General features: G+C 43.0%; 2 protein-coding genes across 3 annotated transcripts in view; both read right to left on the reverse strand.

Moving 5' to 3' along the window:
- Positions 1 to 1,189: 1,189 nt before the first annotated feature.
- Positions 1,190 to 6,721, reverse strand: dsn1 (DSN1 component of MIS12 kinetochore complex). 2 transcript variants are annotated; one of them, XM_031868016.1, is made up of 11 exons: positions 6,608 to 6,721; positions 4,611 to 4,659; positions 4,248 to 4,515; positions 4,060 to 4,133; positions 3,685 to 3,757; positions 3,496 to 3,583; positions 3,327 to 3,383; positions 3,136 to 3,207; positions 2,893 to 3,040; positions 2,480 to 2,567; positions 1,190 to 2,392 (listed from the first exon to the last, which is right to left on the reverse strand). In XM_031868016.1, exons 1-11 carry the CDS (start codon positions 6,703 to 6,705, stop codon positions 2,310 to 2,312), a joined length of 1,098 nt encoding a protein of 365 aa, XP_031723876.1. In that variant the 5' UTR covers positions 6,706 to 6,721; the 3' UTR covers positions 1,190 to 2,309. The 2 variants fall into 2 exon arrangements, with proteins under 2 accessions (XP_031723876.1, XP_031723877.1); XM_031868017.1 differs by lacking the exon at positions 6,608 to 6,721 and adding an exon at positions 4,777 to 6,107.
- atp13a1 (ATPase 13A1) overlaps positions 6,715 to 12,173 on the reverse strand; it is an 8,748-nt gene continuing 3,289 nt past the window's right edge. The window contains exons 7-25 of the mRNA XM_031868015.1: positions 12,094 to 12,173; positions 11,903 to 11,958; positions 11,643 to 11,769; positions 11,398 to 11,535; positions 11,140 to 11,260; positions 10,836 to 10,993; positions 10,466 to 10,641; positions 10,283 to 10,393; positions 10,066 to 10,191; positions 9,871 to 9,979; positions 9,485 to 9,678; positions 9,078 to 9,174; positions 8,800 to 8,984; positions 8,455 to 8,569; positions 8,150 to 8,346; positions 7,879 to 8,021; positions 7,666 to 7,777; positions 7,434 to 7,577; positions 6,715 to 7,327 (exon numbers count right to left, since the gene is read on the reverse strand). The exon at positions 12,094 to 12,173 is cut by the window's right edge and continues 50 nt beyond it. Coding sequence (XP_031723875.1) covers positions 7,217 to 7,327; positions 7,434 to 7,577; positions 7,666 to 7,777; positions 7,879 to 8,021; positions 8,150 to 8,346; positions 8,455 to 8,569; positions 8,800 to 8,984; positions 9,078 to 9,174; positions 9,485 to 9,678; positions 9,871 to 9,979; positions 10,066 to 10,191; positions 10,283 to 10,393; positions 10,466 to 10,641; positions 10,836 to 10,993; positions 11,140 to 11,260; positions 11,398 to 11,535; positions 11,643 to 11,769; positions 11,903 to 11,958; positions 12,094 to 12,173 — 2,500 coding nt within the window. The 3' untranslated portion in view covers positions 6,715 to 7,216. The remainder of the gene's footprint in view (positions 7,328 to 7,433; positions 7,578 to 7,665; positions 7,778 to 7,878; positions 8,022 to 8,149; positions 8,347 to 8,454; positions 8,570 to 8,799; positions 8,985 to 9,077; positions 9,175 to 9,484; positions 9,679 to 9,870; positions 9,980 to 10,065; positions 10,192 to 10,282; positions 10,394 to 10,465; positions 10,642 to 10,835; positions 10,994 to 11,139; positions 11,261 to 11,397; positions 11,536 to 11,642; positions 11,770 to 11,902; positions 11,959 to 12,093) is intronic.

Below are 12,173 nucleotides of genomic sequence, written 5' to 3' on the forward strand. Positions count from 1 at the left end.
ACGTGTATAATCACCAAGGTGTTTAAAGCCTCTGCCATTGCACATATGTTTAAAATATTGTTGATTGAGAAAGTGCAGAGGTGTATGAATTCAACAAGCCGCAACAGCATAGCCATGCTCACAAGTGTGGTGAATAGAAAAAAAGGAGTATTGAAACTTATTTGTTTCATCTCATCAATTGTGCCTAAAAGTCAATGCACCGACATATATTTGTGTTTGCAGATTTTGGTAATTAAAAGAGCAATATTCAATCTCAAAGCAAAACAGTCCAAGCAAAGAATATCATTCTGTCCTAAACCCCCGATGAATGAAACATCCCATCAGTTTTCAGTATGAAAATGTTGACAGCACAGATTGAAAACAAGTGTCCTTGTTTTTTTGCAAACTGGGCAATTCTGCTGTAGTTTATCACTCAGATCGGAGAGGCAGCTTTCCAAGACGAATGGCTGGCTGAATGGATGTGGAGGAGAGCTGCAGCCTGCCTTGCTGCACTGAGAAGAGATGATGGGTGTGCATGAGGGAGTACGACCAAACTGGCAGTGGTTTATGCTGACTCTCCACACATCCATCTACCACAATCTGTAGCTAATCAATCAAAAGTTAGAGACAACGAGAAGAGAGAATACAGCAAACCTAAACAGTCGTCGTTGTTTGCATGTGCATATCGGCTACAAGTCACAATCCACGTTTTCACGGTGTTTATGTCAGCAGTGGATTTTAACGCCTTAAAATGTTAAACCTACAACAAACCAATCATATAAACATTGGGCGGTTAAGTAGAAAAACAAACTGTTCATATATAATAGCAAAAAGAACCCTCCTTTTATAATAATAGTCACACCCAAGGCACCTTTATCCAAATGTGGACTGCATCCAAATCAAACAGGAATAACTTGTAACATGCCATTCACTTGAGTCATTGAGGTTGTTTAAAGCAACATTAAGCTCTATTTGTATAAGTGAGGAGCTGCAGGGGTTATCACCTAACCCCAAAGCCAGTGGCTTTGTAAACTTCTTTAAACCTTTTATTGTTGGTGATTCATTTAAGGATCATTTCAGTGAAACTTCTCTTCATTTAGATGCTAAAGCTGCCCTCCTCTCACCCCCACAAGCATCAAGCCTCATTTTCATCTAAATAAGAATCGATCTTTCCCGCTGTGCACCGTCCTCCCTTACTCACAACTCTCACGGTCACAACCCCACTTGTCTTCTCTGTGCATGTCCCTGTGCTCTCCAGTCACTCCCTTGAATACAATCACAAGGAAAATACTCCATGTTGGCGAGACCACAACTGCAAAGCACAGAAAGTCATATTTATTGTTGTCAATTGGGCAGGAAGGGGTATTCTTCTTGGTGCAATCAGCAGAGTAACAATAAGTATGAACATTAATGAGTGAATGGGTCCAAGAGATAGGAGTGATGGCGAACAAAGCTTTGACTGACTGGTACAATGTCAAAGCTTCGTTCTGCATCAGTGACCCAGCCAAATGCAAGAGATGGGGGTGAGTCACTATGGGGGAGGGGCCTCCTCCTGAATGGTCAGGGGACACCACTGAAGTGAAATAGATGCAGCACCAGAAGAGAGTATATGTGCTGAAGATGAGCATGTAAAAAAAAGACAGTATACATAAACCAGACTATAGGCAAACTGTATAATATTCCTTCTATATTCAACGATCTTTAAAAGTTAATGCTTTCCTGTTGTCCATTTTAATAGAAAAATGGCAGATTTCATCACAGGTATAATGATACTTGTTTGACAATAACACTAAATGTCACTACATTTAAAGACAAATTCGGTTTGGTTTCCAGAACGGTCATCATATATATTGACTTGTTCCGTCTATCTTATGAACAATGACCGATAACCTTGTTTTGCAGGTTTCTGCAACATTTGTTTGTTCCTTTCTCCCCAACAGCTGGCAGTCAGGTCTTAACAGTTTTACAGGTAGGAATACACTTAATTAAGGCCCAACAGAGAAATCCACCCTGGCCATTCGCCAAGCTTCTCATAATATTGTGTATCCAGCCACTGCCACCTGCTGGCCAGACACGTGTATTACCTGAACTAACTCTGTTACCAGTCCGGCTTTAGATGTTGTTTTATTTGACACAGAAAATATGCAATTAGAGCGTACGTTATCCAATAACAGGTGACAAAATAAGACTGCGCAAGAAATGATATGTTCCTAAATCACATAACAGTAAAATTACCAAAAAAAGTATGCATTCGAGTATCATAAACCAGTCATAAAGAGTCATGGTCCATTAGATGATGGATTGCAGGTGCTTGCCTCCTGCCAGAGGGACTATGTAGTTGCAGAGGAGAGCGGTGCTGCAATGAGGTTCCTGATGACGTCAGGTGAAAGATCCTGGAATCCTGCCTCTGCCGCTGTTCGAAACAAACGTAACCAGATTAAATGTTAAATTGCCACACGGTTGTTTATTCTATTTAACTCTATTTAAATAAAGTCATTACCTAAACGGCCACTAGTCTCTTTCACCAATAGCTGCGACTGCTCCTTGATGGACAGAAGCTCTCTAACCATTTTACTCTGAGTGTCCATCTGCACACAAAAAGGCAGAACTGATTACACATGTTAAAGTACATCAAACAAAAACACAGTACAGCTGTTAATTGTTTTTCCAACAGGTCTGATGTCTTCATATTTGAGGTGTAGTCAGTAGTTAAAGTCCTTAAAAAGATACTATTTTAATAAATATTCAAAACTAATTATTACTAATGACGGGTACGTTAATTTAAATTAAGGAAATATTGTGTTCTTGAAGAACTCAGCACCTTTACAGCATTGAACATGTTGCTGCAACCAAAGTACAGGTGTTTTTTTTTTTTTTAAAGTACTGATAAAAATGAATACATTTCCCACATACAATCATCGCCATAGTGTGAAGCATGGGCTGTTGTCTACAGAGGAGGCCGTGGTAGTCGGGTTTACTCTGTATAAAGCGGTGCTGTGAGGACCGGGCCACAGCTGTAGAGTCCAACGATACGCCTCCTTTCTGGCCCTGCTCGACTTTCCTGCAAACGAACACACAGCACATGATTGATACACAACCGAGAGGGTCATAGTGACTCTTGATACAGTATTCCTCAATGACGGCACACGTGTTCACCTTTCCAATTCCTCCGCTTTACTCCGGTGTTTGTTCAACAGCTCCTCCCAAGAGTCACTTTCAGCCTGGAGCCTAAAACCCAACACAGGGCGGTAAACTAAAGAACCTCACGTGGAAGGTGTTTTTAAGTTTGAATGTATGTTTTGCATAAATACTTTGGATGCGTTATCGTGATATTAACAACAACTTGCCTATTGATGGCTTTCTGGACCTTTTCCATGGCTTTTTGCACTACAGGATCACTAGAACTGAAAGCAAACAATAGAGGCACACACCCAGTATAAAATATTAAATTTGTAGGTAAAAACTAAATCTATATAATGCATGCAGAGCATTGAATATATAAAACATCTACAATACCTGGCTGCTATAGCAGGGAGTTGATGAGCCCCTGGTTCATCGCGTATGCTTTTGGCCAGACAGCCCCAGTCTTTCTGCATGTGCTCAACTGCTCCGAGGAAGACAGAGAACATAGACGAAGAAATAACTTCAGGTAAAATACAGAGCTCTGTGAAATATGTACCTAATGCAGTAGTGCAAAGCACGTACCTTGTTTTTGAAAAGACTCCATTGAGGTGTTCGGCACGGACTGCAGCGAACTTCGAGTTCTTTCTATTGCCAGCTAGAGACAAAGCAGAGGTGATTAGACAAGAGAGTCATTCGTTTTGGTTCATGAGGACATCTTATGTACAGCAGGGAGGTACTTGTGAATAAAACCATAACATCGGATACATCTCTAAGTTGTGAATCTCGTATTTTTTCCCTTACTTGCAATCCAATAAGTGTGTCTATTTTATGTTTCAGTGATTCAGTAACAGAGGGCATCGTGTATCTGTTAAACAACCACTGGTCAGTTTAGTGAAAAGATGATATTCATCTCAAACAGTCAATACCAGAGACCCCTTAACCCTGCCACACACTCACCTTCATTGAAGCCTCCATCAATTTCTCAAGCCTCTCTTGCTGTGATAACGATGCACTTATGCTCCGGCACAAAACTACAACAGACGCATAAATAGGGATTTATATTGCAGAACAAGCAACAACAAAAGACAAAACCCAATGACATTTCATTCCTGATTATAAAGGTTCAAAAACACCAGACATCTTACCCTGGTATGGGTTGGGGAGGGCAGGGAGAGAGCGTCGGGTGATGGTGGCTCTCCTCCAGGATTTCCTCCGTGCAGTGGGGCTGACTTTGGGACTTGAGGGTCCCTCCTTGCTGTCTGTCTGCATCTCTAGTTTGTCTGTTTCTGACTGTCCTTCCTCTGGATATGGTGTGCTGGTCGGTAGGAACACGGTACGGGGAGATTTGTTTGTGGGAGGCGTGCTGGGGCTTGTGGAGGAGCATCTCTTCTTTGTCTGTTTCACTGAGTCCACCTTGATAAAGTTGAAGAGAGACTCACATGTAGCATGAGTAGTTCATGGGTTTAGCATTAGTTAGCTGGCTTAAAATGTCAGTTAAAACCTCTTACCTCATTCTGGGTAACGTTGAGGTTATCAGCAACGGCGACACTTCCGCAACTGCAAGAACATTGTTGTGAATTTAAAAGCCAACGTTAACGTAACGCTACATAAATAAGATTAAACATTTGAAGTTAAATCGATTGTCGCAACGGTGAACGAATAAAGGATACAAACCTTTCTTGTGCTTCTTCCGAATGTTTTTCCGCCATTTTTTCTTTCAAATAGTTTTTCTCCACAGCGCGCGCCCAACAAGCCAACCCCCTCTGAGCTAAGCACCATGGGAAATGTAGTGCGATTGTAAGACAAGCGAAGGCAAACAAGGTATAACTGTCGAGGCAAATATCATCTGTAGTCGCTATGTTATAATTTAATAAAAAAATGTTTCCAGTTTTATTTGCAATAGATAATTAATTGTGCTTAGAATATGGATTTAAAAAACTTTCAATCGTGTTTATGCTTCCTGGGAAACAAATGAAAGAAACCCTCCATGAGATGATCTATACAACTTTATGAGACTGTCACCCATGAGGAGTTGCATGATTATCCACAGATTATTTTGGTGTGTAGGTCATTTGACTTTACAAAAGTTACTGGGCTTTTGTATGGCAGCATGAGCAGCTTATCATTATATGCATAGAAACATAAAAGTTTAATTTTAAGATTTTATCAATTAAAGATTGTTAAGTGGAAAATACTGTGAGTAGATATATCATTTAATAAAATACAAAAATGAATTGAGGAAACCAAAATGCAGGCTGCAATTACAGTTGTTTCTGCATGGCCTTGGGGGGTGGAGGAAGCCATCAAGTCCTGGAAACCCCCCTAGACCAGGTTATGAGCAAGTGTTGACCTACTAGTTGAAAGAGACAATCCTGCTCCAATCCTCTTTGTAGGCATTGGTTGGATTTCGGATATCTAGCTGAAGCATTCATCAGCTGGTTCTTCAGAGTTGTTGTGCTTTGGCCTCCAGAGTTTAAGACCTTGTGCTCAACAGCTTTAGCCTCATTCACGGCATTTTCCAACCGCTGGCTATTTGCCTTAGTTTTCTGCAATATATCTGCAGAGTGCAGCTCAGTCATGAATACTACCTAACATGGCTCTCATCTCACACTACTTCTCATTCACGTGTGCTTCCCTTTATCCAGTCGTAACTAACCAACGCTCACCCAAGCTTTTCAGGGAACCACACACCTACTGTATGTTTATACATTACATGGCATCTTCTCTTTTCTTGAGTTTTTATCATTTCAGTTGCTGTGCTTACTCTGTACATCCCCTGATCTCCAAATTGTGGCTCCAGCATTCCCCTGAAAAGCATCATTATAGGTATATCCTGACCTCTGAATGTGATGTTTACATAGATGGTTAAACAAGTATTTATATACCAATTCATTTTGGTGTTTACCAAAGCTTTTTTAGTGTATCTTTTGACAGTCACTTTGAGCACATACTCCAGTTCATTGTATCCTGCTGAAATGTGTTAGTCACTATTAAGCATTCCTATAACTATGTGTACCCATGTGGGGAGGGGGGGGGGGGGGGAATGCAACTGTGTGCAATATCTACAAGTAAAAGTAAATCATAATTATAATAATATAACTTTAAAATTTAAAGAAAAAAGGTTACTTCTACCCAAGCATAAATCTCCCTATTTTCTATTTTTTGTGTCAGCCCTTAAACTGTATGTATATTTTAGCTTTACTTTTTCAAAATTATGTTCAACAAACCCTGAGGAGTGCAGTGATACATGTGTGGTATTAACAGCTCCAAAGTTCTTGAATGCTTGATGCAATCTATGATTTACAATGCAATGGATTGGATTTCTATTCAGAAATATTCTATTTTTGGTGGGAAAGTAATTTGTTTAAGATGCTCTAGTTTGTTGATCAAACAACAGTTTAAGTAAGTTCATATCAAAGATAAACAGCAAACAGTTATCTGTAGTTGATGGTCTTTCTTTGTGCAGTTACACTATACTCTCATACCTTGATTGTTCTTTACTTACCTACTCGTGTGAACAGGATAGTTCATGACCAGCTGCACATGCTCATCCTGTCCATGTGCAGATGCATCAGTACTTGTACTTGACAAAACACTTGGCATACTTCATCATTTGTTATCTGTAAGTCTTTATAAGTCTGTTAGAGATGTTTTTCACTTTTTACAAAAATCAAGGAGAGGAATCAAAAAAAATCAAAAACACTTTTGCAAGTCTCTTGGAGAATGCCCTTCCTGTGTTCCAGAATGTTTCACTCTGGCTGGCACACAGTCTCGCACTCCACTCAATACTGCTGTCTTCATGGCCTCGTGTCGCAGCGGGGAGGGACAGATGAGGAAAGAGGGAGAAATGTAGAAAAAAAAAAAAAAAAAAGAGTTGGCGAATGGAAGAAAAGAGCTGGTGAAAATGCAGAAGCACAGATGGTTAAGGAGGGGCAGAGCAGGGCGAGCGAAGGGATGCACGGAACTGCACGGAACTGCACGGAACTGCACGCCATGACTGTCTCGGCTGTCTTGTGTAAGTCACAACAGCTTTAGTTCTCCTCCTCCTCCTCAAAAGTCTTCTCTCCCTTTACAGTTTGGTTGGTAAGGGCAGCGGTCACTGTTGGCACCGAGTTCAAGAAGGCAGCCTGAGAGCTCCTTTGCCCAGCAGGAACTGCAAGACACGATCCACCAGCAGCGCGGCGACAAAGTCCACAACCAGAACCTGGGCGATGATTAATTTGAACTGCAAGGAAGTAGAAAAAAGTAAGCAGGTCACCTTATGAAGTAGATAATTATCACAAGGCCGACTTCAACAAAAATGATTCATGGTAAAAATGACGTCAGCTCACCTCAGTTGGAATATCTACAAGCGAAAACTGTTCGTTGAATTCTGGTGAGGAACCAGAAAGAAGTCCCACAATCGCCAAACCCGACAGAGCGATACTCCATAGTAGCGGCCGATTCTCGGTGAGAGACTCCATGAAGGGGTGACCCTTTTGGACGCAACAAGACATGCTGTGAGTTTATATATATATAAAGAACGCAGAGACAACGAACACGCACGGTGTAAAGAATAAGTACCTTGTAGTTAATGGCAAAGGTGGCCATCTGCATGGCCATGGACATTATATACACGGTGCTGTTAATGAGACTGGGTTCAAACTCTTTATATAGATCTGCAAACTGGTCCGCTCTGCAAAAGACAACACAAAATATGTTAGTATAATGTATTGATGTCAGGTTATGAATGTAAATATTGAACTTTCTCTCTCTCTCGGTCTGACAGTGATTTACCTGGGCGGACTTCTGGTTTGTGCCTCTTTGTAAAGATACACCAGACTACAGAAGTGAACAGCAAACTGCAGCAGCACAGTCAACACTGTGTAAAGATTGAAGATGTTTGGTAAGGGCCGCTCTCGAGACAACGTTTTCAGTGGCTGTGCAAACAGAGGTGAAAAAAGAATATGTATCATAAATTTGTTTTTCATCAAAAACAGTAGACATTCAGTAAAGACTGCCTTGCTTGGAGAACGATCAATCAAAAGCACGTCATATAAATTGTCACCTTTGATCTAGAGATGAAGAGGAAGCATCCGGCCAGGAGCAGGCCCTGCAGGGTCGCCTGGAAATCGCTGAACTTGACCCCCTCGAGGTAGAGTACAGACTGGCTGTAGGCCAGCACCAGGGCATTGAGAGCGAGGATCTTGAACATCTGGAGCGTTGTCACCAGAGTGCATCGGCCTTGCTTTATTACATGGCAGACTGGGGGGGGGGGTAATAGTAAAGAGTTTCAGAGGTGGGGGAGCAGCTTCATGTTCAGATCTTTGCCAACTGTGTCAATAGCTGAAATCATAAACATGTGCTACTCACTGCACTGTATGGAGGAGAGCTTGGAGGTGAAGGGTGCAGCGATGGAGGCATCACCCAGTTTCACTACTTGTATCTGATCCTCTTCAAGTTCCCGTAAGACTTGATTGATTCTCTCCTGTTACAGAATAAACCCGGATGTTTAGACCTGTGCACTAAAACGTTGTTAATGCAACGAATGGCACATTTATTCTTGTTTTTGAGCTGATTTCATTAACGTTGGTAACTGGGGAGGAGGCTGACATGGGACTGCAGGTTAATAGGCTGCATATGTTTCAGTCACAGTAAGTCAGTGGTAAACTATTCCTATGAGAACCAGGAAGGAGGCCCTTTCTTGAAGATACACACCTTTTGCGCTGCAAGCTGCTCTTCTCTCTGGGTCATCGCTCTCTGCCTGGCTGCCCGAGAGCTCAGTTTGCCTCCTGAACCGACAGGTGGTAAAGGTCTGGACTCGGCTGCGGGCGCCTCCTTTTCTCTCCCCCGTTTCTTTCTTTCAGGCATTCGCTCGGGGGCGTTGGCTAACAGAGCAACACCTGAGGGGAAAAAAATGATCATCACTACACACTGTTGGGGTCATACATAGGGAGGGACACGTGCTTTCAGTCTTGGTGGTTGATGAATCGTACCTATGTGGGCGTGTTTGAGAGCTCCAACATCATTGGTGCCATCACCGCACATCAGTGTCACATAACCCAGCCCCTTTAGACTGGTGATGACAAATTCCTGAAACAAAACAACACTTAAAGTTCACCCGTAGACATTTTTATATTGTTTTGTAAAGTACCATCAATCTGTCATACTCAAAATGCTGTTGTTTAGTAGAATACTGAGACTACCATTCGGCTAAACCTCTGCTTTGTCTGTGATGAATATCACTATTGGTGAACAAAGAAGCCTTTGATTAAAACCACACCATCTGACACCGACTATTGATGTTTAGAGAGCTCAACACTTTCTGCTATCCAACTCCATTGTGGCTGTGATTTATAAACCTCAATGTCTTGTTGTACGTATGTTGGTTTTTGGGACCTACCTTCTGTTTTGGACTGACACGAGCAAACACTTGAATGTGAGGCAAGAGGGCGTGGAGAAGCTGGGTGTCACAGGTCAGTCTGGCTAGCCCCTCCCCTGTTACACACAAGTCAAACTGACTGATAAATGTGGAAACGGAGGGAGGGGGCAGTGGTACATGCACGCTGCCGTCAATGGACTCCCACTGCCACTCACCTGGAAAACAAAACAACATCAGAGGTAAGTGATTCTGTACTTTGGCTATGTCCTTGGTCACAACACCACCTGCGAATAGATTACTACGAGAATGTTCGTGCCCTTTAGCTACAACCTCTTTTACAGACATCGTTCTCCGATGACACACTCGAGTAATGCATGCAATTCTGTAAAGTGATGACTTGTCTTTACCCTGACCCGGGCCCGGCTGCAATACAAGTGTGTGTTCTTTCTGGATGAAGTGGAGCTCTCTTGCTACATGGCAGGCCGTTAGAGGGTTGTCGCCTGTGATCATCACCACCTGGAAGCAAAGGGAGAGGATTGATCTCTCTTTAAACCATGCTGTTTGAGTCTGTGTGCACAATTGTGTCTTGTCAGCGTATTTACATGATGAGATGCCTCCTGGATCTCTCTGATGACGGCCTTGCTGTCAGCCTTGAGGGGGCAGGACACGACCATGAACCCAGCGAAATGCAGGTCACACTCCAGCGCATCGCGACTCATCTCCCGGACCTAAAGAACAGATCCATCTCAGTTTGTAACTAAATCTATTCCCATCAGACCAGACTACTTTGATAGTTTTGAGTAAAATGAAAATAAGAACCTGCTGATGACTGAGGTGTCCTATCTCTTTGTAACCCAAGGCCAGCACTCTAGCGCCTTCCCGAGACATTTCCTTGTGGACTTCGTCATAATTCGCCGTACATTCTGAAAACTATGATCACAGACACATTAGGGAAAAATCAATTAGACTAGACGAGAGCGTGTATGTCTTAAGGATATGTACCATTCCTCTGAGTGTCTCTGGAGCTCCCTTGACAGTTGAGACGTAGCAGAGTTCAGTGGAGCCAAGTTTCTCGTAGGAGGCCAACACCGACATCCTCTTCAGAGCGCTGGCAAAGTGGAAACGCTGGTGGATCTTAAGTCCCTGGGTTTTGATGCCTCGTGAGAACACCTTCTCATCTGGTCGAAGTGACAAAAGTCAATGAGACACACACACACACACACACTAAAGTATTGTGCTATTGAGAGCAAAGCTACCAAAACGCTACCATCTACATGAAAAAGCAATGCATTTGAAGAACAGCTTTACTTGTAGATGAACCGGTCAAATTACACCCTGCACTGTGCATTTAGTGGAAGTCATTTCCTGTTACCTTTAGTGAGGGTCCAGTCAGCCGCAGTCAGCATGGCCTTCTCCAGTGGATCTCCGACCAGCTGTCCATCATCCAGAGTGACCAGTGAGTGACAGGTGGCCACCACCCGATGCGTCTCAACCGGGATCTCAGACACAGGCATCACCTCCTTTCCCTCTCTGTCACAAACGCAAACACCAGCCGGTAACCTCCACTCCAAACAGTGCAAATGTATGCAATCATATAGTAACCTTGACCATAGCATAGTATACTTTGTGCGTGTGCTTCATAAATTAGGACCCTAAGAATGGTGAGCGGGGTTTACCTGAGGCCTGCTACTCCTCGCACCACCAGGCTGTCGCTGGTCAGTGTTCCTGTTTTGTCAAAACAGCAAACCTCCACCTTCCCTGCAAATGGTATCCTGAAGGGCTCTGTGCAGAATACATCTACGCAGGGGTAGAAAAAGGAAGATTCAAATGAACCACTGCTGTTACAAGCTTTGTATTGTATGCTGCTTTGCCCAGGTATCGTAATATCTATTCTACACGCATGCAAATGGGAGCACACACACACACAGACATACAAAGTTTGGCCAGGGCGATAAGAGACGTGTTAACCGCCAGAGAAAGCTCTATGGGGAGTTCTGGTGGAACGACCGAAGTGAGGATTAACGTGCACTCCAGAAACAGCTTGTAGCGGTTCCTGCTGGGATCCTTGGTCCCTGAGGGAGCAATACAAAGCACAAAGATAGTATTTAGGTACCATACTTCTGTCCTCACCTCCAGCTCTTAGCTATCACTCTGACTCTGATAACGTCCGTGTCCTCACCTTCTACCCACACATAAAGAGCTGCAGCAATGGCAAACACCAGGAGGAAGAGGATGAAGATGAAAGTCTCCATGTTGTTCGCCGTCACTCTCTTCACACCAAAGAGGATGGTTCGCAACAGTTTACCCTGGAGACAAGTTTGCACACACAATCGGTACACTTTCACATTTCACGCCACATGTTGTCAAAACTAGAATTAAAATGCATGATTAGAAAAAAAGGGGGAGCAGTAATAAAGACACACTAAGCGACATCCTCACCTGCGAGGTGTAGAATCCTGTTCTCAGTACGTAGGCCACGCAGCCGTTATCTACAGCTGCACATAAAGGAGAAGATTAATGGGCTTGCATCTGGATTTGATGATGAAGATTGACAATAGACACATTATTGAGTTCACTCATTTAACTGCCAGTATGTGTTGTTGGTAATGAAGTGAGGAATTACTGCTTACGTTTGAGTCCGGCGCTGGCCTTCAAAGGGGGGCTATGTTGGACCACTTTTGTCCCTCCGGAGATGATGTGAAGTCGAGAG

This window comes from Anarrhichthys ocellatus, unplaced genomic scaffold (assembly GCF_004355925.1).
Source record: "Anarrhichthys ocellatus isolate YVR2014 unplaced genomic scaffold, GSC_Weel_1.0 scaffold40, whole genome shotgun sequence".
NCBI classification, from domain to species: domain Eukaryota; kingdom Metazoa; phylum Chordata; class Actinopteri; order Perciformes; family Anarhichadidae; genus Anarrhichthys; species Anarrhichthys ocellatus.

Bases quoted from the DNA above. Each gene is read 5' to 3' on its own strand.
- dsn1 (XM_031868016.1), bottom strand. From the start codon at position 6,705: ATGCCAAGTGTTTTGTCAAGTACAAGTACTGATGCATCTGCACATGGA. The intron at 3,208-3,326 runs GCAAGTTGTTGT...GTTGGGTTTTAG, and splicing joins GTCCAGAAAGCCATCAATAG to GCTCCAGGCTGAAAGTGACT. The intron at 3,041-3,135 runs GTGAACACGTGT...GTTCGTTTGCAG, and splicing joins AAAGCGGAGGAATTGGAAAG to GAAAGTCGAGCAGGGCCAGA.